Source organism: Aspergillus terreus, genomic scaffold, assembly GCF_000149615.1.
Source record: "Aspergillus terreus NIH2624 scaffold_10 genomic scaffold, whole genome shotgun sequence".
Classification (NCBI taxonomy): Eukaryota; Fungi; Ascomycota; class Eurotiomycetes; order Eurotiales; family Aspergillaceae; genus Aspergillus; species Aspergillus terreus.
In genome coordinates, this window is record NT_165933.1 from 1,365,636 (window position 1) to 1,386,962 (window position 21,327).

Consider the following 21,327-nt stretch of genomic DNA (forward strand, 5'->3'; position numbering starts at 1 on the left):
ATTATTGTGATGCAAGGCGGTACTCATAGTACAATAGCCTCGGATGTAATTCTGGCGCCGAACATCGGCGATTTAGCGGATTGGTTCGTCGGAGTTCTCTGAATCAAGAGTATATCGTGAACTATAGCCGCTGAGGACTGCAGTGTGAATATTTAGCGATTTCTTCTATAGAGCAGTCCATTAAATGCGTGGAATATGGAGTTTGGGCTTGGAAGGTGCCGATTTGTCATGGGAGCCGGAGATAACAGGAGTTAACGACGATGATATCACAGGAATTTATATATCTCCCCTGCCTCACTAGTGACCGTAAGATTGTTTCTGCCAACACTCCCCCGAAACATTCCCTAGATATGGCAAACTATCTCATTACAGGCTCTGCCCGAGGGCTGGGTCTTGCGCTCGCCACTCACCTAGCTTCATTCCCCAAAGCTGAGGTCGCATCCGTCTTTGCGACCTCAAGGCGAGACAACTCTCCTGGGTTGGCAGAGTTGGTGGCCTCTTCCTCGGGTCGCGTTGTGTTCATTCCATTGGATGCGACCGACCGGACAAGTGTCCAAAACGCGGCACGCCAAGTCGAGAAACAGCTTCATGGCCGCGGACTCGACGTGCTGGTGAACAATGTGGGCGTCATGCCGGTGACTCGGGGAGGAGTCGAGAAGATGTCCGTTTTCTTCCAGCTAGGACAGTCTATAGACGTATACGCATATGAGCTAACGAGCTGCAGGGAGGACCTGGACGACACGTTTCATGCCAATGTGACGAGCACGCACATGGTGACCCAAGCATTTCTTCCTCTTCTGCGCAAGGGGGAGAGGAAACTAGTGACGAACATGTGCGTCCCTTTGCTGCTTGCGTGTAATGGATGAATTCTTACGACCGCAGCTCTACGACTCTTGGATCCATCGGTGTCGCGTCTACCTTCAAATCAAACCCTGTCCCCGCTTACAAGATCACCAAGGCGGCCTTGAACATGTTAACGAAACAGTATGCAGAGGATCTTGTAGATGAGGGCTTTACCTTTCTCGCTGTCAGCCCAGGCGTACGTCCTCCCTAATTTTCCTTGTCCATGATAGCGCGTGCAACGGTTCTAATCTCAACAGTGGCTCCAAACGGACATGGGTGGATCGCGCGCGGATCTTCCAGTCGCGCAGGGCGCCGAGGCGGTCGTAAAGACCATGAAGGAAGCGACGACAGCACAGAACGGGAAATTCCTGAACATCCATGTACCCGGCTGGGAGAACAATCCCGGTTTGAACCAGTACGACGGCAAGGAGATCCCGTGGTAGGGCAGCTACGTTTGAAGATAGACGACAGCGATCCAGATCTCCTCCGATTTGGGACGTTATCTATGAATACGATCCTGGTGCCCGCTAGAGATAAGAAACTATATCGTAGTCTCTGAGGGAAATCAAGATGGTATAAATATGGACGGCTTGGCCACGAAGTCCGTCCTCATGCCATCGCAGGCTCAACTTGCACGCCATCCTGTGTCCTATAGAAGGCTCAATGAAGGCGTAACCATATATACAGCCCAATGGAGTCTGTTGAGGTAGATGATAATAAACTCAGTTCTTCTAGAGTGTCTAATACGGTCTCAGAAATATCTTCGAACTGAGTTGCTTCATGCGATTGTTGTTCTGGGTCTGTCTCTGTTTGTGGAGGCGGAAGGTCCCTAGGAGGAAGCTTTTGCCACGTGTTCTGTCTGTCGATGTCTGTTCTAAGATAAGGAATTTAGGGTAAGACGTGCGGTAATCAGCGCCTGTAATGATATGTAGGGCTAGTGACGGTAGATAAACCACCGAGTTGTAAAAGTGAAGTGGGAGAATATAAGAGCAGAGGCGGAAGGTCGATGTTAATGCCCCTCTATGTCCTACTGCACAACTACATGCTCTATACAAACTCAATCCTGTTCTTCTATCTCCTTCACGAACCTTTGTACTTTTGATATCGTTTCTTGAAATTTGTATAGTTATCAGGGTTCCTCTAGCATTACTAAGCTCCCCCGCTCAGCTGTACCCCGTCCTCTCTGTTTCGAACTGTATCCTTTACCTTCTGGAACATAAAGCTGTTAATGGGAAGGAATAGGGCCAGAGGCCTAAAGATATATATATACATCTTGTTCCAGCACAATGAATAACTCTGTATCACTCTCGGATCTTCTAACAGGCGACCCTGGCCTTCCCAAATCCAATCCCACGCAGTCATACTGGCAACGCGATCCCCATGCGCTGGCAACGGCAGAATCGCCCTCTCTTCCTGAACAGACAGACTTCACTGTCATCGGCTCTGGAATCACCGGACTAGCGGTTAGTCTGACGCTTCTCGAGAACCATCCGTCGGCGACGGTCACTGTCCTCGAAGCTCGAACGCTGTGTTCGGGAGCTACTGGGCGAAACGGCGGCCAGATGGCTGCGAATGCCGGCGAGGAGTACCTGCATCTGGCGCGAGTTCATGGGGCTGAGATGGCTGGCAAGATTGTCCAGTTCACCTTTGACAATCTGGACAAAATGGAGAGCTTAATTCAGAAATATGCGCCCGACGATTGTGACTGGCAGAAGGTTGAGAAACTCCGGGTCTTTCTCACGGAGGCTACCTTTGATGAGTTTCAAGAGAGTGTCGCCATGATGGAACGCGATCACCCGTCTCTGCGGGGGATTTATACCGTCTTAAACAAAGAGCAACTGAAGGTACGTACGATGATCGAAGCGTCTTACGAGAGCTGGTCTAATTCCTCAGCAACGGTACAACATTGACGGCGCAGGAGGTTGTCTCCTTCCTGCTGGAACGGTTTGGCCATACCGATTAGTGACCAATGCCTTTGCCAGTCTGATGGAGAAATATCCGTCCAGATTGTCTATCGAAACCAACACACCGGCCACCGCCGTCTCGTATGACAGTGCTTCGACTAACTACCCATACATTGTCCAAACTCCTCGAGGGTCCCTCCAAGCCGCCAAAGTAGCCTACTGCACCAATGGCTATACAGGCCACCTTCTCCCCAGTCTGCGGGGTCGGATGTTTCCTTACAAGGGCACCATGACTGTGCAAGACCCAGCCGAGTCCATCCCGAATCAGGGACGCGATCTCTCATGGGGGTTCCATTATCCGGCCAAGTTTGACGCGCAGTCCGGACGATGGGCCGCAGGTCTCTACTATCTCCTTCAGAACGCAAACAGCGGGTACTTCTACTTTGGTGGCGAGGATACTCGCATTGACCTGTGCTTGAGTCCTGACGACAGCTACGCAGGAGAGGCGTCCGTGATGCAACTGCGGGAGAAGCTACCGCCGTTCTTGGGGTATGGGAACAGAGGGCCATGGCCGCTTATCAGTTCATGGAGTGGTATTATGGGGTTCTCAGCAGATGGAGTGCCACTCGTGGGCCAGCTTCCCTCGTCGCTTACTGGGAGAGATGGCACGGGCGAATATCTCGCCGCTGCTTTCAATGGATACGGAATGGCGAATTGCTTGATGTCAGGGGAGGCATTGGCGAAGATCATGCTGGGTGAAGAGGTGCCGTGGCTGCCAGGAGCTTATGGGGTGAGTGATGCAAGACTGAAGGGACTGTTGACAGTCGAGAATGCGACCAAGCATTTTCAGTAGGGAATCCAATGCAATGGCATGACCGCGAGGACTTGTTTTAGTTGTCGATGTTGTGAATCTAAGCAGCACGAGTTGTGGCATTCCCGTAGATTACTGCCCCCCATGGCAGCCTCACGCTAAAAGGCCAAGCTTTGCGTAGGCACGATGGATCACAGCTTACAGGCCGATCTCGGCATATGATCCAAACCCATTGCTAAGACAATATCAATAAACATTCCTGAGGCCATTCTCGTTCTTATCATGTGGTGTGGCTTTATCTTGGCCGCCTGGATTGTTATGCGGGGAAAAGAACACCATAACAACTCTCTCCGTCTCCAACATCCTCATCTCCACTCCTACACTCTCCTATCCCACACCCCCCCTAATTGACACACCATGACCACTAGATACCGCGTTGAATGTAAGTCTCCTCCTGGATAAAACATTCACATCACTCACCTTTCCCAGACGCCCTCAAGGTATGCGGATCTAGCCCTGACCGCCCCTATCTCAACGAGTCAACACCCACTGACGGGCGCAGTCTCACCGCCGAGACCAACTGATCGAATGGATCAAGGGCCTCCTGGCCGTCCCGTTCGTTCTGCACTCGCAGCCCACGGCCATCTCCCACGAGCAGAGCGAGACTCTCTCCGCGGTGGCGGCCGACACGCACCAGCGCTACGCGGAGATCTTCCGCGACGTTGAGAACCTCATCCGCGACCACAGTACCTTACTGCCCAGTCGCTCCTCTCCGCAAAAACACCCAGCTAACCCCCTCCAACCAGTCAAACACTACCTCGACCATGCCCCCGGCAAATCCAAGCTGAAACTCCTCGTGCCCACCGTGGGCCTCTTCTTCACCCCGCTGCCGCTGGTGGACGCCTTCAAATGGCAAGACCGCCAGCGCTTCATCAGCCGCCGCCGCTTCGTCGCTCCCTCCTTCAACGACATCCGCCTCATCCTCAACTCCGCCCAGCTGCTCGGTCTCCAGCGCAACTCCGGCCTCGACCTGATCACCTTCGATGGCGACGTCACCCTCTACGACGACGGCGCCTGTCTCACCCCCGACAGCCCCGTCATTCCCCGCATCCTCCGCCTCCTCGCCCAGGGCCGCAAGGTCGGCATCGTCACCGCCGCCGGCTACACCGACCCCCAGAAGTACTATGAGCGCCTGCATGGTCTCCTCGACGCCATGCACACTTCCCCCGACCTGACTCCCGCCCTCCGCAACGGCCTCGTCGTCATGGGCGGCGAGAGTAACTTCCTCTTCCGCTACGACCCCGCCGCCCCCCATCGTCTCGCCTACGTGCCCCGCAACGAATGGCTGCTCCCCGAGATGGTCGCCTGGAACGACGCTGACATCACCGAACTCCTCGACATCGCTGAGTCGTCCCTGCGCGCCTGCGCGTCTAACCTCAACCTCCCCGTCGCGGTCCTCCGCAAGGACCGCGCCGTCGGCGTCTACCCGCTCGACCGGAGTAAGATCTCCCGCGAGCAGCTGGAAGAGACCGTGCTCGTCGTGCAGAATACCGTCGAGGGATCGGCGGTGGGGTCCCGCTTGCCGTTCTGCGCGTTCAACGGGGGCAATGACGTCTTTGTCGATATTGGCGACAAATCGTGGGGTGTAAGGGCCTGCCAGCAGTATTTTGGGGGTATTGAGCGCACGCGGACGCTCCATGTAGGGGACCAGTTCTTGTCCGCTGGAGCTAATGATTTCAAGGTATGTACTTGTGTACTCTATCCTGCGTGATTCGCCTCAGTACTGACAATATAGGCTCGGTTGGCGTCGACCACGGCCTGGATTGCCAGTCCGGCTGAGACAGTGCAGCTTCTGGATGAGTTGGAGCAGATCGAGGGTCTGTGATTGAAAACTTGCATGGAAGGGGTTAATCGCAATATTCTTTCGCATACATCATGAGGTTTTTTTTTATATTGGTTGGATAAGCGACAAATTATAGCAATAGCCACTACAACCCATAAATATTGCCAAGATCATTATTTTCATTCATTCAATGTGTAATCATCATAGGTACATCGCAGGTATAGCTACATGGCCCAGTCTCTTGGCCGCTCGCTGTATCCTAGGAATCTAGATCTGATTCTAGCAGGTGACCAATCACGCATGCTCATGGTGAGCCCATGTGCGGCGTCCATCACTCCAGCTGGACCGTCCCGACAGGATGTTGACCGTGTCTTGCAGTTCGAGCCAGAACTCGTCCTTGGGGCGACGGCGGGTCCAGTCAGTCTCCGTGGCCTCCAGGCCATTGGGGCCACCCATCGCCGAGAACAACACCTGGGAGCCCTTGACGCCGATGACCGAGGCGGACAGCTCGTTGGCCGCAATCTCGTCAGGAGTCTTGCCCTTGAATTCTTCCAGGTGCTGGACACAGCGGATCGCCATGCGCTGCGCGCGGATTCGGTCCATGGGCGAGGGCTTGCCACCCTGCTGGAAGTGACCTGGCACAGCGGCACGCGATTCGAACCGGCCCTTGGCTTCCTCCTTGATCATGTCCGCGATCACCTGGGTCGTGTAGGTGTTGGACGCGCATTCGTTGCGCAGGATGATCTTTCCAGCGCGGTTCGCTCCCTTGTCGTGGGAGAAGTTGTCGCGCAAGAAGTCAATATCCCGCGCCAGCATCTTAATGTCGACACCTTCCTCGGGAATGTAGACAGCCACAGCACCCACGGCAAGACCGGCCGTGGTAGCAATGTAGCCCGACTTGCCGCCTTGGGTCTCAATGACGAACACACGGCGGCGGGTGGAGGACGCCGACTGGCGAATAGCATCGCAGAAGTCGATCAAGGTGTTGAGACAAGTGTCGCTACCCAGGGAGTACTCGGTTCCCGGGACGTTGTTGGAGATGGTCGCAGGGAGCACCACCATGGGAATCTTGAAGGCAGGGTACTTTTGGCGTGCTTGGCGCAGTTGACTGACGGCCGTATAGGCCTCGAAACCACCGACGACGAACAACCCGTCGAACTTGTAGAGTTCGAAGCACTTGGCGACGGTATCAAAATCCTCAGATGGCAGGCTACGGTTTGTTCCAATATCCGAACCACCTTCGTTCACCCAGGCGTCCTGCTCCAGCCATTGGACGCCCCGCACCGAGCTCACGGGCTTATCAGCGTGATGCCGACACAGACCGGGGAAACCATTGTGAATAGCAAGGGGTGTGTGGCCCCGAGTGAGACAGTAGGAGACGGCGGCACGCGTGGCCTGGTTCATACCACCAGCCGGAGCACCGACGTGAATGATTGCAATACGCATTCTCTGCAATGCATTAGCACTATGGTTGGATATCTTGGTCCCAGGGAACGTACCTTGTTCTCCGGTAGGAGCATCTTCGGGTGATCGGGGGTAGCGGTGTTCCGATAAGCGTCGTAGTACTCCTTGAATTCCGAGTCGCGCAGAGCCATGGCGGTTTCGAACTCGCGGTTCTGGATATGCTGAGTGACCTCCTTAGTGGCCTGAACCGCTTCCATCAGCGGGGTGCGCATGATCTTGTTTTCACGGATTGTGATGACGGGCGATGGGGTGTCGGGCTTCATGTCCAGCACGGCGCGAACGGCCTCCACGCCCTGCAGAGTGGACAACCACCGATCATAGGCGCACGCGGCACCACCGCGTTGTGTGTGACCCAGAACGGTCGTTCTGGTGTCCAAGCCCAGACGCTTGGTGAGGATATCCTTGATAGTGTTGCTCGAGATCTTGTTGAGCTGCCGATCCTGAGCACCCTCTGCTATGATGACGATGGTTCTACGTTTGCCGCGTTCGGTACGGTTCTGAAGAGGGATTGGCGTTAGACTCAAGAGGTCATCGACTCGTGTGCTGGTATGCTTACCTTGGTGATGATGTCGCACATGGCATCCTCCCAGCCATCCTTGGGGGGCATTTCAGGAATGAACAGCCAGTCGGCACCAGTACTGATTGCGGCCATAAGCGCAAGCCAACCGCAGTGCCGGCCCATGACTTCAATGACGAAACCTCTCTGGTGGGAGAAAGCGGTGTCGAAAACATCGTCGACAGCATCACAGATGCGAGTCAGAGACGAGTAACAGCCAATGGTTGCGTCGGTGCCGGACATGTCATTGTCGATGGATCCCACGAGACCCACGATGTTCAGAACCTTGTAGGGGTTGACCTGTTCCTGGGTCAATTCGCCCGTGGCGACCAATTCTTGCAACAGACCGGGCCATTCGGAGCGGAAGACGTCCGCACCGGTCAAACTGCCATCACCACCGCAGACCACCAGGGCGTCAATTCCCCGCAGAACCATGTTCTTGGCAGCCTTGAGACGACCGGGGCGCTCCCGGAAGGTCATGCAACGGGCGGAACCGATCAGGGTACCACCTCTGGAGAGCCATCCGCGGACGTCCTCCCAGTGTAGTTGACGGATCATGTCGCCGCCATTGACGAGACCCTCGTAACCTTCGAAGACGGCGTAGGCCTCGCATTCGGAATGGATGGCCATACGGACGACAGCCCGCACAGCACCATTCATGCCCGGAGCATCACCACCGGAGGTCAGGACTCCGATCCGGCGACGCTTGGGCGGCACGACGGGGGCTTGTGTCGTGGCCATCGTGGGCGAGGACGAACGATTGGGGTTGCAACGGGCGATCAATCCTTGTGGAGGAGTATAGAGGCGAGGAGAGTCGACTAGCGGCGAGTGAGTGAGGTCGAGATAGAGATTGAAGTAGATTGAAAGTGAGAAAAGAAGATGATGTCGTCTGATGAGGAAGTAGTGGGGTTTAATTCCGGTGAGAGAAAGCGGGAGTGGGCAAGCTACGTCACCGAGAGAGCCGGTTTGACAGTGGTTGTCTTGGGTTCTGTGGGAACAAGGGGGAACAGCAAATAGACAAGGGAATGAGATGCTATGATCGTCTGGATGATGTTCTGGGACCCTCAGTGTCGCTCAACTTGAAGAAAGACGAAGAAATCGAGTGAAGGTTTTGTCGCGAGGAGAAAATGCTGATGTCACACTGGTTACTGGTTTGGGGTTAGCGTGGAAGGCTGCAGGAGCCCCGCGCTAGTCCTGATTTGATAAAGACCACGATTATGCATTAATTATACAAAGTGAGTCAGCTATGCAGAGGCAATCTCCACGTGACGATACCATCAATGAGCGCATCAACGAACAACAACGGCGTCTTTCTCCAATTCCGCTTTCACAGCCACTCCGGAAGACTCATCATGCCCGACTCTCTCAGTCTTCCTCTGCGACCACTCATTGATAAGCGCGAACACCAGGACTCGCTGCCGGTGGAGATCGCCCAGATCAACGCTCAATGGGGAGCCTTTCGCGATGTCAGTGAGGACAGTCTCCGCGCGCAGATCGAAGCCGATAAGCATAAGGATCCTTGGGCGGAGGATGAAGAATCTGACGGTCAATCCGCTGCGGATGTCGATACATCCGAGCGTCTAGAGCAACTGTACAAGCGACGGGCAGAGATCACCAATTTCGCACTGTAAGGGTTCCTCTACCGATTGAAGAGGGGCGGTCGGACTGACTTCATCCAGACAGGCTCATATGGAGGCTATGTTCGCCCTTGATTTTGTCTCCCTCCTTCTCTCCAAATATGCACCCCGTCAGGCCGAAACGTCCATGTCCGCCATCCTGAAGCAGGTCGCTCCTCTTGGCTCCCTCAATGCCGAGGTTGTCAACCCGCCTCCTAAACCCGAATCGACGGCGAAAGATATCAAAACCGTGTCCCGTGGCTGGAGGCTACAGAACTTCGATGCCGCCGCCAACAGGTTACTCGACGCCGCGACACGGCTGGAATCCGAGGTCGCGTCCGAGACACGGTATTGGGAGGAAGTACTTGCGGTGAAGAACAAGGGCTGGAAGGTGTGCCGGTTACCGCGGGAAAGACAGGCATTGGGGGTTCAATATGGGTTTATGGAGGGTAAGGACCACGAAAGTGCTTGTTATGTTTGTCGCATCACTGACTGGCTGCAGCGACCCCTATCTTCCGCGACCGGGGACTTGCAGCGTTGCGACGGGCCGACGATGGTCGCTTGTTTTTGGACAAAGGGCTAGCACCACAGCGCACGCGCATGCTGCGAGTCAGAGTGAAACATTGTGGGGGCATTTCTGGCTGCTCCAAGGTGCAGCCGGCGGTGACTGAAGACGTTGAATCGATTGAGAATCGCATCCTCCAGGCGCGGGATACGCTGTACGAGGAGGAGCTGTTCCATGAAGTGTTCCGCGAGGCGAGAATGCTGGGCAATCAGGGTGTCATCACGCGGCAAAACCTAGTCCAGATACCCGTGTCGGAGGAGCAGGATATTCTTCTGGACTTAGTAGACGACCAGGATCTGCTGTCTGACGAAACTCCGATGTCCCATGAACACGACACACTCGCCAATGCGATATCCCACTCCATTCATATCCTCCTGGCTTACGCCCACCGTCAGAACCTGCGACGCCGCACGCAACCCCCACCACCGTTGTCTACGAAACGCCGACACACCCCCGAATACCTACTTTTGCGACCGGTCATGGCATACCTCCAGCATAGTTCGCATGTGCGATGGGTAGAGTCGTTCCTGAACGATATTCACCGGGTGCTGCAATCTGCAGGGTTACAGTGCGAGTTCAAAGCCACGCCTTTCTCGTCCATCCGCCTGCCCACGAAACACACCATACCTACCGTCGAAGCTCTCGTGCAAACCTTTTTGGCGCCACTTGAGTCGACCTTTTCTTGCAAGCTCCCTTCCTCCCACGGCTCTTTCAGGGTGCGGGTGCGCACAAACGCGGTAGTGCCGCCGTTTGGTACCCATTTCGATATATCGGTGGACATGCCCGAATACCCCGATATCCAGCCCCCAAGCCGCATTGGGCTGCAGGAGGAGGTTGCCACAGCGTTGACTCATTTGACTATGCTGGATATTCTGACCGCCATTCGCCAAGACCAAAAGTCAGCAGTTGAGCCGAGCGAAGACAGCAAACCGACGGAGCAATGTTTAACATGGTCTGCCGTCTATCCGCACCACGGCGAGCTGGTCGCTCTGTCGCCTACCGGTCCAAACAAGAAGATCAAGGTGGAGCTGTCGGCGCAGGGATTGTCGGTGCAGAGTTATACCATGCGTGGAGAGTTTACAGAATCCATTGACGAGAAGGCTTCGCGGGCGCAAAGCTGGAAACCGGATTCCACGACGCCTGGTTCGCCTGGTCTGATGGAGTTTGTAAGAGCGGTCTAGGTCGCCAACTGACTCTGGGTATTAAACTACCAGTGCATCGATAATAGAGTTCGAGAGACTACAGTACCTACTAGTATACAGGTAGTAAAATTAGAAGGTTTATGGCCTAGTGGTATGTCGTGTGTTGTAGAAACAGGAATCGTATAACTCCACGCTTGGTTGAAGAATGGCATTGATTAAACAGCAACTATCACTCCATCCAAGAACCACCTACAAAACTACCATACAATCAAGTCTTCTGCCCAACCCCAGCCTCCAACTCGCGCTCCTGGAGCTTACTCTCCGAGATAAGATCGCGCTGCTCGGCATCCTTATTCCCATACAACCCAATCTTATACCACGGCAGCTCAAACAGCCGATCCATGCTCTCGAGCGACCGGCCCGCGGTCTCCGGCACCGTAACCAGCACCCACAGCCCGCCGAGGATGGTGACCGCCGCGAAGAACCAGAACGTGCCCTTGGGCGTGATGCCGCCGTCCGCAGTCGACAGGAGCATATTCGGCACCGCGCGCGAGTTGCCGTACTGGTTGACAAAGTGCAGCGTCATCGCCATCGACGTTGCCAGCGCCCGGATCCGCAGCGGGAACAGCTCCGCCGTCAGCAGGTACTGCATCGAGTTCCACCCCAGCGCCCAGCCCATTCCCGAGATGTAGATCATCGCGATGGCGCCGCGGCTCGCCCCCAGCTTGTTCGCCGGCAGCTGGAACGAGTCGTCCACGCCCATCTCCGGCACGGCGGTGAGGAAGCCCGCCACGTAGACCATCGAGATGGCCTGCAGCGTGATCCCGATGAGCAGCGCGCGTTTGCGCCCGATCACGTCGACCAGGAAGAGCGCGCAGACGATCGCCGCGACGAGCTTTACGATACCAAAGACGGCTGTTACCAGGAGGGACTCGTTCGAGCCGGTGATGCCCAGCAGTTTGAACAGGTCCGGCGCGTACAGCGTGATGGACCCCGCGCCTGACCACTGCGACATCAGCTGCGCCATCCCCGCCAGGTACAGCCGGTACAGGTTGCTGGGCACCAGGAACGCCTCCTTGATGATGCCCACCGGGCCGGCGCCCATCGTCGCCTCCATCTCGGCGTCGTGCGACGCCTGGATGCCTTGGATCTCGCGCACGACGTACTCGTGGTCCTCGGGGAGGTGCCGCAGGTGCGCCAGGTTCTTCAGCGCGTGCTCGTATTTGCCCTTTTTGATGAGGAAGCGGGGGGACTCGTATTGGAGAAGGGAGAGGAGGGCGATGAGTCCCGCGAAGATGATATGCAGACTCGTTGGGACTTCCTGTGGGGGTAGATGTGTTAGATGTGCTGGAGACATGGTTTGGGAGGTAGGGGGACGTACCCAGCGCTTGTGCGTGTTGTCACCCAGGTTGACTTGGCAGCCGTAGTTGGTGAAGTATGCCAGGACGATGCCTAGGTAGACGAAGCCGGTGAAGACACAGGTACACAGGCCGCGGACGGATGCAGGGGCCTATATAGGTAGTATTAGTGGGACGTCTCTAATGGGGATGGGAGGGAGACATACAATCTCAGCAAGATAGACGGGCCCGACAACGACCGTCTGGCCTACCCCCAGACCGGCGACGAAACGACCAGCGTAGATAGCCCCGAGGTTGCCGTTGGCGCCCATGAAGATGGCGATACCCACAATCCACAGCGCGCAGAGCTGGCGCGTGGCCCAGAGCCGTCCGATGCGATCGCAGACGAGGAATGCGCTGGGCACGTCAGTTGGTGTCCCTGTCACTGCAAAGAGAACCGGTGGACTTGACTTACAAGAGAGCACCGCCCACCGAGCCGATCTGCACCATCGCCGACACATTCGCCTTGATGTTGGTCTGTTCGACCTCGCTGTAGGAGTCAAAGTGGATCGTGCGTTGAAAGTCCTTGCTGTTGAAGGCGCCCGAGATCAAGCCCTCGTCGACACCCCGGGCAGCGCCCATCAGCCCGAAGGAGACGACGGCAAACCAGAGGCGCCAGTTGAAGACCTGCTTGGGGTCATCGAGGTTCCCCAGGCGGAAGATGTTGATGGGTTTCTTGGAGCCGCCCGCCATTGCTGCGACTGGGACAGAGGCAAAGAGAAGGGACAAGAAGGAGAACAGACGACTTGCCAGATGCACGCGTGTCCTGCAGGTTTGTTCGGTGTTGGAGGAGGGGTGCTGGCTTTATAGGTGGGCTAGCTTGGGCCTGCGCTGCGACCTGCAATGTAACCCCTCGCGTCTGATTGCTTCAGTTGGGACCAGACAACAGCTCCAAGCCTCTGGAAAAATGAACCACTCTTTCAGTAAGAGAGAGGCCGATCGATGGAGACGCGGGGAGAAAGCGTGGGGTCTCCATGGGGAGAGGCTTGGGAGAGTTTTCTAGTACTATAAGCGCCAACTCTCGTCATTCTTACTCGTCCCGTCTGTCTGGATGAGGTCTTGATGTGCCAAGCGACTAAGCATTGCCTAGGGTTTGTGGATGTACTCCGTACAATATATGCTCTCTTGTCGGAGCTTGTTCTCGCTTGACTCTGCCCAGCCGGGTGATCATGTATAGGAAGTATCATATTAGGGCTTCTCGAGCGATCATACACACTTTGGATATACAGTTCTTTCTATCCTCACATCAGTACACGACACCTCATTCGGATATCCACTGCTCCTAGTACTAGGTATCTTTGCTCCCGAATTACCCCGAGCCGTACCCCGTCCGGAGTACTCCTAGTGAGGGCTAGTGAGGGGCTCGGTCATCGTCCGAGCATTCGCGTTATTCATGCCAACCATCCCAAACGCTCTAGATGGCTAACTAGTGCTTCTCACGCGACCGGTCAGTCAAGTCCGGTTGTCGGCTATCTGGGTCTATGGATGGGATCCCTGTCCATCTCCACATCATGGCGCATACTGTGACGGAACCTGCCCGGGGGAGGCGACTGGCGGCGTAAAATCTCCGATGTCACGATGACAACCCCACGCCGAGATGGAGTTCTCCGGTCTGCGGAGTATAAAGCTCCACTCACTCACTCTATCTGGGGTATCACTCCGGAGTAAGACAGTCTCCATCATTATGAGTACTTATTTACGGCCAAGACGCGGAGTCGGAGTGATTCATCCTCATTAACTAAGCGATGTGACACGCACTAAACACATTACAAACAATATAATCCTCTATGTCTTCCACCGGAAAGCCGGGTTGCGCCAATCCAGATCCTGAATCTGCTTCTGCGACAGGCCCGCCAGCGCCTGGTCGACATCCGTCTGGTCGCGCTTCCGGTTATCCCACTTCATCCACGCCCACATCAGCGCGCCCAGGATCATCGTCATGGACGAGGTGGCCAGGTTCAGCCCGTTGCCGATGTGGTAGTCGGGCGCGTCGAAGGGGAGGAACGACCAGGTCGAGATCAGGCCGCCGACGTTGCCCAGCATGACGTTGGTGCCGATGGCGCCCGACCGCGCCGTGTCCGACACGACGTTGTTGGAGACGTGCGCGTTGCACAGCGCGCCAAACGCAAACGCCCCGCTGGCGATCAGGAACGTCGCCCCGTACCGCACCATCGCCGCCTGGCTGGCCAGGAACATGATGTACCCGACCATCATCAGCGGCGGGCCGACCACGAAGAAGACCATGCGCCGGTCGAACGTCCAGCTCAGCAGCGGGAAGAGCACCGTGAAGAACGCGCCCACCACGTACGGCGGCACCGTGTGCAGCTGCTGCGACACGACGCTGGCGTGCGGGTAGATGGTGCGCACGATGGTCGGCGCGAAGAATGCCAGCCCCTGCACCGTGATGTTGTTGAGGAGGAAGATGACCGCCGTGCCCAGCGTGATCGGGCTGAAGATCCCGCGCAGCATCTTGGCCTTGTCCATCTTGTCCAGCACCTCGGTCGTTGCCACGCGCTCCGCCTTCAGCCGCGCCACCGCCAGGTCCTTCTCCTCCTGCGTCAGCCAGCGCGCGGTCTCCGGGCGGTCGGTCAGCGTGGCAAAGGCGATCAGGCCCAGGCCGATGGTGATGATGCCCTCGATGGCGAAGATCATGCGCCAGGTGTGGAGCCCGCCGAAGTGGTCGAGGGTGAGAATAGCCGAGGCTAGGAGCCCGCCGAACGCGCCGGCGAGCGGCGCCATGACGATGTAGAGGGAGATGCGGAAGGCCAGCTCGCTGCGCCGATACCAGCGCGACAGGTAGTAGGCGATGCCGGGCATCATGCCGGCCTCGAAAATGCCCAGCAGGAAGCGGACGCCCGAGACGGCGTGGATGTCATTGACAAAGGCGGTGCCCAGGGAGCACACGCCGAAAAGGACGGTGGTCAGAGGCAGAAACCAACCGGGACCCATCCATTTACAGGCGATGTTGCAGGGGACTTCGAAAAGAATGTAGGAGATGTAGAAAATGGAGAGGACTTTGTTGTAGTCGTTGCCTTTGAGCCCGAGGTCTTTTTCCAGGCCGGCCAGTTTGGCGTTTCCTAGGGAGATTAGAACGTGTAAAGATAAATTGAGAGAATTAAGCATGTAGGGCATACCGATGTTTGCACGATCGATGAAACAGAAGAGATACAGCAGGGCGACGGTGGGGACGATGCAGAAATCAATCTTCAAGCGCAGGCGTCGTTCGGCGGCGCGATCGAATTCGACCAAGGCGCGGCCATACTGGTCGGTGGCGGCCTGGTCGTGGCCGGCAGCGTCGTGGGCGTCATGGAAGACGAGGTCTTTGTGCTGGGAGGAACCCTTTTCGTCCGCCACGAGGGTCGGAGGGGGAGAGTTGGAGGCCATCCCGCACTGCCAGCTAGATGGAAAGAGAGAAGACCGGTCGGTGAGGACAGTCTTGGAGATGGACTAACTAGATAGCTTGAATCATGCAGGGAATGGGGAATGGGGATTTATAGGACGAGAAGGTCGGATAGCAGAGCTCGATCGGATTTGCCGTACAGGAGAGCGGAAATGAAGCTCGGATGCAGACGTGGGGACGCCCTGGGGGGAATCCGGGGTCGACAGATCGGACAGTGGGGATGTGACGGAAGGAGGTTCGTCTATCGCTTGAGAAACACGGCATTTGAGAGCTGACTTAGGGCTCCGGAGTATGGGTAGGGTTTAGTTACATACACCTGGACCTCGGATCAATCACGACTGAGGAGTACACAAGAGCAGCAGACAGTATTTTACTCTATGCACAGGGTTATCTCCACGGCCACGCACTCCCATTCATCTGACAGACTTTGACTACCACCGCCATGGCTCTTGGCAGAGGCGGATGCCCGTTCTGGTGCGGTCTCCGAGAGCATCCTCCTCTATCAAACGCCCGTAGCCAACTGCCAAGAGCGCGCCGGCGCCATGGCAGTCGCCCGGATTCGTCCATGGTTGACTAGGTCAGCCACAAGCTGGGACATCCAGGAGATAAGCCGCTGTGTTGTATAATACCTGAGTATTCTGGATACTCGGCTGTACAATACTTCCTGATAGTATAAGGGATTTAACGAATATACAGTTGTAGGGAACAAGTACCTACTACCTAGGTAGGTACCTATAGTACCTACAGATAAGTACTACGTCTGCTGAAGGATCATCCCCGCATGGATCCACGGTCCAACAACCCCAGACTTCAGCCGAGATCCACTATTTCCTTACTCTAGTAGTGTCTAGCCCCTGGGCACCAGGTCACAAGCCTCTACTTGGTGGCAGTCAGCCTGAACATATCCTCCAAGTAACTACTCCGGTACAGTCTTCTCTACAACTAGCTCAACTTGCCTCTTGGTGGAACAAACCACGTGGAACCCTCTCTTGTGTTCCACCGGTACAGGTGGCAAGGTAACTCAGCTTGTCTAGTCTCTACATACTGTATCACTTCCTAGGTACAGGTTTCTCCTCCCCGGCCTCATCAGCTTGGCACTCGTTGCAGGAGCTGCCACGGCCAGCCCCGTAAACGAAACTCTCGACTTCGGAAGTGATATCGGATGTCTGCCCTCCATTTCGACGGTTTCGGCTGCTGCAACTCCCGATCACCATCCGTCATGACGTTGTCAACCAGATCCAATTTCGACAGGAGCTGTGGAAATAATATGGTGCACTTCTTTCCTTGGCTTTATGATTCAGTGGATGACTCAACAGAACAGACGCTCAATTGAGCATAAGACTGTTCTGATACCCCTCCTATATACATTCACCGGTTGTCGACCAAAGTGGTGAAGGAGTGGTATCATTCCCCTCTCTGAGACCAGCACTATAGAAGACGGTTTAATCTGTCAACGAAATCCACAGCCTATCAGGAATACCGGTTGGATGTACACAGGGGCTACCATCTTTACTCCTACCTATCCCCGCTACCCCCGGATGACTTTATTCCACAATCACTCTCCGTGGCATTTCGTGGGGATCGTGGGGATGCGCTTAGACCCCTACCTTTGCGGAGTAGATAGCTATCAGCTCTCGTGAGGTTCAAGTCTAGAGCACTCTTGGACACCCACATTTTCTTTTCAGCCATATTCACAAGGATTGGACTATCAAGCGACTAGGGATAGATACGTTATTATACACCAGGATGCGCAAATGAAGCTTATGACACAGTTGCTCCGTTATGCCAGAGTATGTCAATATATACTTGGTTTAAATGCCACTCATAGTATGGAATAGGGCAATGTTATATATATATCTTGGTGGACGATAATACGTATGGATGATGATAACAATAATATATCCAGGTAGAATCCAATAAACAGATTTTGTAAGGAATAAATACAAATTGTATCTTCCAGCTCCGTTGGATCAGTGAGTGAAGAGAGATATCCTAGATGGATGCAGAAACCTGCCTGAGGCTCTCCCTCTACTGATTAAAATCCACCACAATCCGTCCTGCCACCTCCCCTCGACGCAGCTTCTCCACTGCCTCTGGAAGTCGATCGATCGGGTACACCTCGCAGATCTGTTGCAATTGTCCCCGACGCGCAAAATCCAATGCCCGCGCCGTGTCTTCGCGACTCCCGACCAACGTCCCTTTGATGCAGAGGTTGCGCATGATGAACCGGGAGGGATCCTCGCCCAGATGGATCGTCCCCTTCTTCCCTAGGCCAATGCACATCACCACCGCGCCCACGCGATCTCCCACGTACGATGTGGCCACTTTATAAGCGGCCGGCGCCGTGACAAACACGCCGTGCGCGCCCACCCCATCCGCAACTTCAACGACAGCCTTGGTCGCATCTGGAGTCTCCATAAAGTCGACAAATGCTTCGGCTCCCATCTTCATCGCCAACGCCTGCTTGGACGCGCCCGTGTCAACGACAATCGGTCGCATGCCCATCGCCTTGGCTAGTTGGACCCCTTGGATACCTACGCCGCCTCCACCACCGGGGAAGACCGCCCAATTGCCCGGTTTCAATCCGCTCTCCTTCAGCGATCGGTACATCGTCGATGCGCTACACATAATCGGGGCCGCAATCATGTCGGGGATCGAGTCGGGAATGGGCGAGGCGTATCGCGCTGGGGAGACGATATATTGTTGATAGGTTCCTAGCATGGGTGAGCCTGGGAGCATATCACGATGGATTGAGGATTGAAAAACCGCAGGCAGAGTACTTACCAGGCGCCATGAGTCCCGTCAGGATTTTCCCCGCGCAATACGTCTCCTTGTCACTCCAGCAGAGCTCGCAGTTACTGCACGTGTCCAGTACAGGCTTGATCCCAGCCCGATCGCCAACCTTGAAGTTTGTCACGTTGTCGCCTACCTTGACTACCACACCAGCGCCCTCGTGGCCCGGCGAGCGGACGCCCCACGCAGACATAGGGGGTGTACCCAGGTCTGCCTGCATATAATGGATATCAGAGGCGCAGAGGCCCGTCATATTCAGCCGGATCAAGATGTCATTGGGGCCTTTGAGGGTCAGTCTAGTCTGCACCTATTTGCCTTTAGATCGACACCGACTAAATGACGCTTACCGGGTCTCGGAACAGGGACCATCTCTACTTTCACTTCAAAGTTGGGGCCTTCGTTGACGACCACGCCCGCTTTACAGTGCGTTGGAATGTCCACATCGGACAGAGCCATAGCCGGCGACATGATGGAATGTTTGGAAACGGTGATGCGATCAGTGAGAGCTTTTGATCAGCTGCAGCGGGTATCTGCGATGCGACAATACTGCACACGGTTCAGCTCGAACATGATCTTAAGTAGCAGCGACATGTCAGCTCACCCGAGGTATTCGTCCAAAGAGCCAGCCATCCCCTCATTTCCCCTCTTTGATGGCGCATCAGGTGGCTCGGCCGTGAGGAGCGACGAGACGTTGTCCAACATCCAGGATATGCACACCCCCGGCTCTTGGCATGCACACCATGATTATCTAGGAGAAGCTCGATGTAGTCTCCATCAGTGCAACGTGAAGTTTTTATACAGAAGCCAGAACATCACCTGGAGAAACCAGCTAACCGACCCATCGACCAGGATGCGTCAGAGTTATCAGTCTCTTCAGCACGTCTGGATATGAAGAATGAAGAATATATTCGACTCGTACGCCTCAAACAATTATAAACAACAATCAAATATGTATCCCTATTCATACAGTACCCATCCCGTGGAGCCGATTACAAACGCAGACATCAGAACCGTCAGGATGCCTGCCCCCGCACGATCTGCCGTGGTGATGTTCATGGTAAGAATGCCTGGCGTTGGAGGCGCTGGCTCTGCACCTCCGCCGGGGTCGCCTTTACTAGTCCCCCCGTTGTCGTTCGTCACCGGCGGATCTACACGCGTGATGAGCGTCGACTGGATCACTTCGAGCGCGCCAATCTGCAATCCGACATCTTCCATGCCGTCCCACTTGCGCTCTGTCCATTTCAGCGCGCACATGCCATGCTCTGAGCCACCGGTACAGGTCTCGGCGGCTGCCTTCGCAGAGACGCGCAGTCTCGGCATGACCCAGTCAAAGGTGAACGGCGCCATCTGGGTCGTCTGCGCCATCCAGCTCGCCAAGTAGCCCTTGAATGACCGTTGGTCCACCTTGCACGTGTTGATCGGCTCGCATGCCCGCTCATACAAGACTTGGTTCTGGAAAAAGACGTCCGTGGCGTTCAGAATGTTCTCGGTCCGTTCTTTCCATACCGGACTACCCCCGGTCTAGGACAGTTAGCCTCCATGAGTGTAGTAGAGACAGCAGAGCAAACGTACCAGGTTGTACATGTGGGCTGCCCCCAGAAGATATACGCCCGAATTGTACGTCCATTCGATTTGGTTGTACGACGTGCAGTTCGACTGATCGTCTGTTCCATCATAGAATAGCCAGTCGTTGGTCATGAGGTTGACCGATGTCGTCCAATTCCACACCCGGTCAGCCCACTCCGCATAGGTCTGGTTCCCCGTATACTTCGCCAGACGGGCCGCCAGATTGAAAAAGCAGCCGTTCGAGATAGTGTTCTTGTAGTTGAACCCATTATTGAACGTGAAGATCTGCCACCGCAGCCCGCCCCCACACGTCTCGGTATCCCACCGCGCCGCCTGCGTGTTGAAGACCGCCTGTGCCATCGCCAACCAGCCGGGCGAGGTTTCCGGAGGGTTTGGAAAGTTCCGCTCGGCTGCAGACATCGCGGCGAATGCCCAGAAAGCCTGGTCGTCATTTCCTTCTGTTCGGGTTTGGTTGGTCGGCATGAAGGTGCCAGTGTCTCCAGCCTGCCACAGGATTGCCTGGGTGGTGATGTCGTTCCATGTGTCATCGCCCGTGTAATACCAGTAATTGACCAGGCTGTTGAACATGGCGCCGGCCTCCCACCAGTAGTAGGGGTCAGGGAGGTTTCCGGGGTTATCGCCGGGTCGGTCTCCCGTATAGAAAGAGAGCATGTTCTTCGCGACGACTTGGGCGGCTTTTTTGATCGAAGCTACAGGGCTCAGTATCGAGCAGCCACGGTCCGAAGTAAAGGCATAACTTACCTGGATCGTCAATCTCTAGCTCAACGGCCTGGACGCCGACCAGCAGCGCCAGGATGAGATGCCATGGTCTTCGCATGTTGGGTCTGTCGCTCCCAGCGCATCTGGAGAAGGAGAAAATGAAGAGGGAAAAGAAGGAAGCAGGGCCTGATGAGACCAAAGGAGAATTCCCAAGTGAACCACGGTATTTTGGCGATCATCTCAACGTCAGACGGCATTCTAGGGCGGGGAATGTGGTAGTAGCATAGAAACAGGCCAACTCCACATGGCGCCGCGCTGTATTGCCAAGGAGACAATGGATCGGAATGCTTCAATGCATTCTCCTGATCTGTGCAATATTAAGGTCACATCGTCCGCTGTCTCGCAGTGGTTCCTGGCCAATGAATCCAGGGGTGACGGAGGTCGACCCGAGCGATGCATCGCGATATCCACGCATCCCTCGCGCCGGATGCGGTAATACCACATACCAGTGCAACCACTCCTTGACAACTGCCCTCGCGGGCCACAAGGATCAACAATAATTGCTTCATCTGGCGTGTCCCACGTCTCAGATCGTCTTCCGATCGCTGCATTGTTGTCGCTGTTTGATGGTTCCATGGGTGTCATCTTACGTCTACCAGTGCGTGTACCTTACACCTTGCAGTGATTGTTCAAGCTTCATCCACGGT

At 55.5% G+C, this 21,327-nt stretch overlaps 9 protein-coding genes across 9 annotated transcripts; 4 read left to right on the forward strand and 5 right to left on the reverse strand.

The window, feature by feature from the left end:
* Window positions 1–350: 350 nt before the first annotated feature.
* ATEG_07329 (SDR family oxidoreductase) lies at window positions 351–1,286 on the forward strand (the record flags this gene model as incomplete). The annotated part of the gene is made up of 3 exons (XM_001210015.1): window positions 351–832; window positions 883–1,039; window positions 1,101–1,286. 3 exons carry the CDS (start codon window positions 351–353, stop codon window positions 1,284–1,286), a joined length of 825 nt encoding a protein of 274 aa, XP_001210015.1.
* An 843-nt stretch (window positions 1,287–2,129) lies between these two features.
* ATEG_07330 (NAD(P)/FAD-dependent oxidoreductase) lies at window positions 2,130–3,600 on the forward strand (the record flags this gene model as incomplete). Its single annotated transcript, XM_001210016.1, has 2 exons — window positions 2,130–2,687; window positions 2,737–3,600. 2 exons carry the CDS (start codon window positions 2,130–2,132, stop codon window positions 3,598–3,600), a joined length of 1,422 nt encoding a protein of 473 aa, XP_001210016.1.
* A 375-nt stretch (window positions 3,601–3,975) lies between these two features.
* On the forward strand, window positions 3,976–5,443 carry isn1 (IMP 5'-nucleotidase ISN1; the record flags this gene model as incomplete). The annotated part of the gene is made up of 4 exons (XM_001210017.1): window positions 3,976–4,000; window positions 4,048–4,058; window positions 4,121–5,299; window positions 5,354–5,443. 4 exons carry the CDS (start codon window positions 3,976–3,978, stop codon window positions 5,441–5,443), a joined length of 1,305 nt encoding a protein of 434 aa, XP_001210017.1.
* A 252-nt stretch (window positions 5,444–5,695) lies between these two features.
* On the reverse strand, window positions 5,696–8,162 carry ATEG_07332 (ATP-dependent 6-phosphofructokinase; the record flags this gene model as incomplete). The annotated part of the gene is made up of 3 exons (XM_001210018.1): window positions 5,696–6,850; window positions 6,901–7,362; window positions 7,422–8,162. The coding sequence occupies 3 exons, from the start codon at window positions 8,160–8,162 to the stop codon at window positions 5,696–5,698; spliced, it is 2,358 nt and encodes a 785-aa protein (XP_001210018.1).
* A 611-nt stretch (window positions 8,163–8,773) lies between these two features.
* ATEG_07333 (mediator of RNA polymerase II transcription subunit 17) lies at window positions 8,774–10,783 on the forward strand (the record flags this gene model as incomplete). Its single annotated transcript, XM_001210019.1, has 3 exons — window positions 8,774–9,048; window positions 9,101–9,486; window positions 9,540–10,783. 3 exons carry the CDS (start codon window positions 8,774–8,776, stop codon window positions 10,781–10,783), a joined length of 1,905 nt encoding a protein of 634 aa, XP_001210019.1.
* A 229-nt stretch (window positions 10,784–11,012) lies between these two features.
* Window positions 11,013–12,834, reverse strand: ATEG_07334 (putative MFS quinate transporter; the record flags this gene model as incomplete). The annotated part of the gene is made up of 3 exons (XM_001210020.1): window positions 11,013–12,254; window positions 12,309–12,498; window positions 12,557–12,834. 3 exons carry the CDS (start codon window positions 12,832–12,834, stop codon window positions 11,013–11,015), a joined length of 1,710 nt encoding a protein of 569 aa, XP_001210020.1.
* A 1,092-nt stretch (window positions 12,835–13,926) lies between these two features.
* On the reverse strand, window positions 13,927–15,525 carry ATEG_07335 (putative MFS transporter; the record flags this gene model as incomplete). Its single annotated transcript, XM_001210021.1, has 2 exons — window positions 13,927–15,218; window positions 15,276–15,525. 2 exons carry the CDS (start codon window positions 15,523–15,525, stop codon window positions 13,927–13,929), a joined length of 1,542 nt encoding a protein of 513 aa, XP_001210021.1.
* Window positions 15,526–17,569: 2,044 nt separating this feature from the next.
* Window positions 17,570–18,790, reverse strand: ATEG_07336 (zinc-dependent alcohol dehydrogenase; the record flags this gene model as incomplete). Its single annotated transcript, XM_001210022.1, has 3 exons — window positions 17,570–18,255; window positions 18,326–18,616; window positions 18,682–18,790. The coding sequence occupies 3 exons, from the start codon at window positions 18,788–18,790 to the stop codon at window positions 17,570–17,572; spliced, it is 1,086 nt and encodes a 361-aa protein (XP_001210022.1).
* Window positions 18,791–19,291: 501 nt separating this feature from the next.
* Window positions 19,292–20,738, reverse strand: ATEG_07337 (glycoside hydrolase family 76 protein; the record flags this gene model as incomplete). Its single annotated transcript, XM_001210023.1, has 3 exons — window positions 19,292–19,855; window positions 19,907–20,610; window positions 20,663–20,738. The coding sequence occupies 3 exons, from the start codon at window positions 20,736–20,738 to the stop codon at window positions 19,292–19,294; spliced, it is 1,344 nt and encodes a 447-aa protein (XP_001210023.1).
* Window positions 20,739–21,327: the final 589 nt, after the last annotated feature.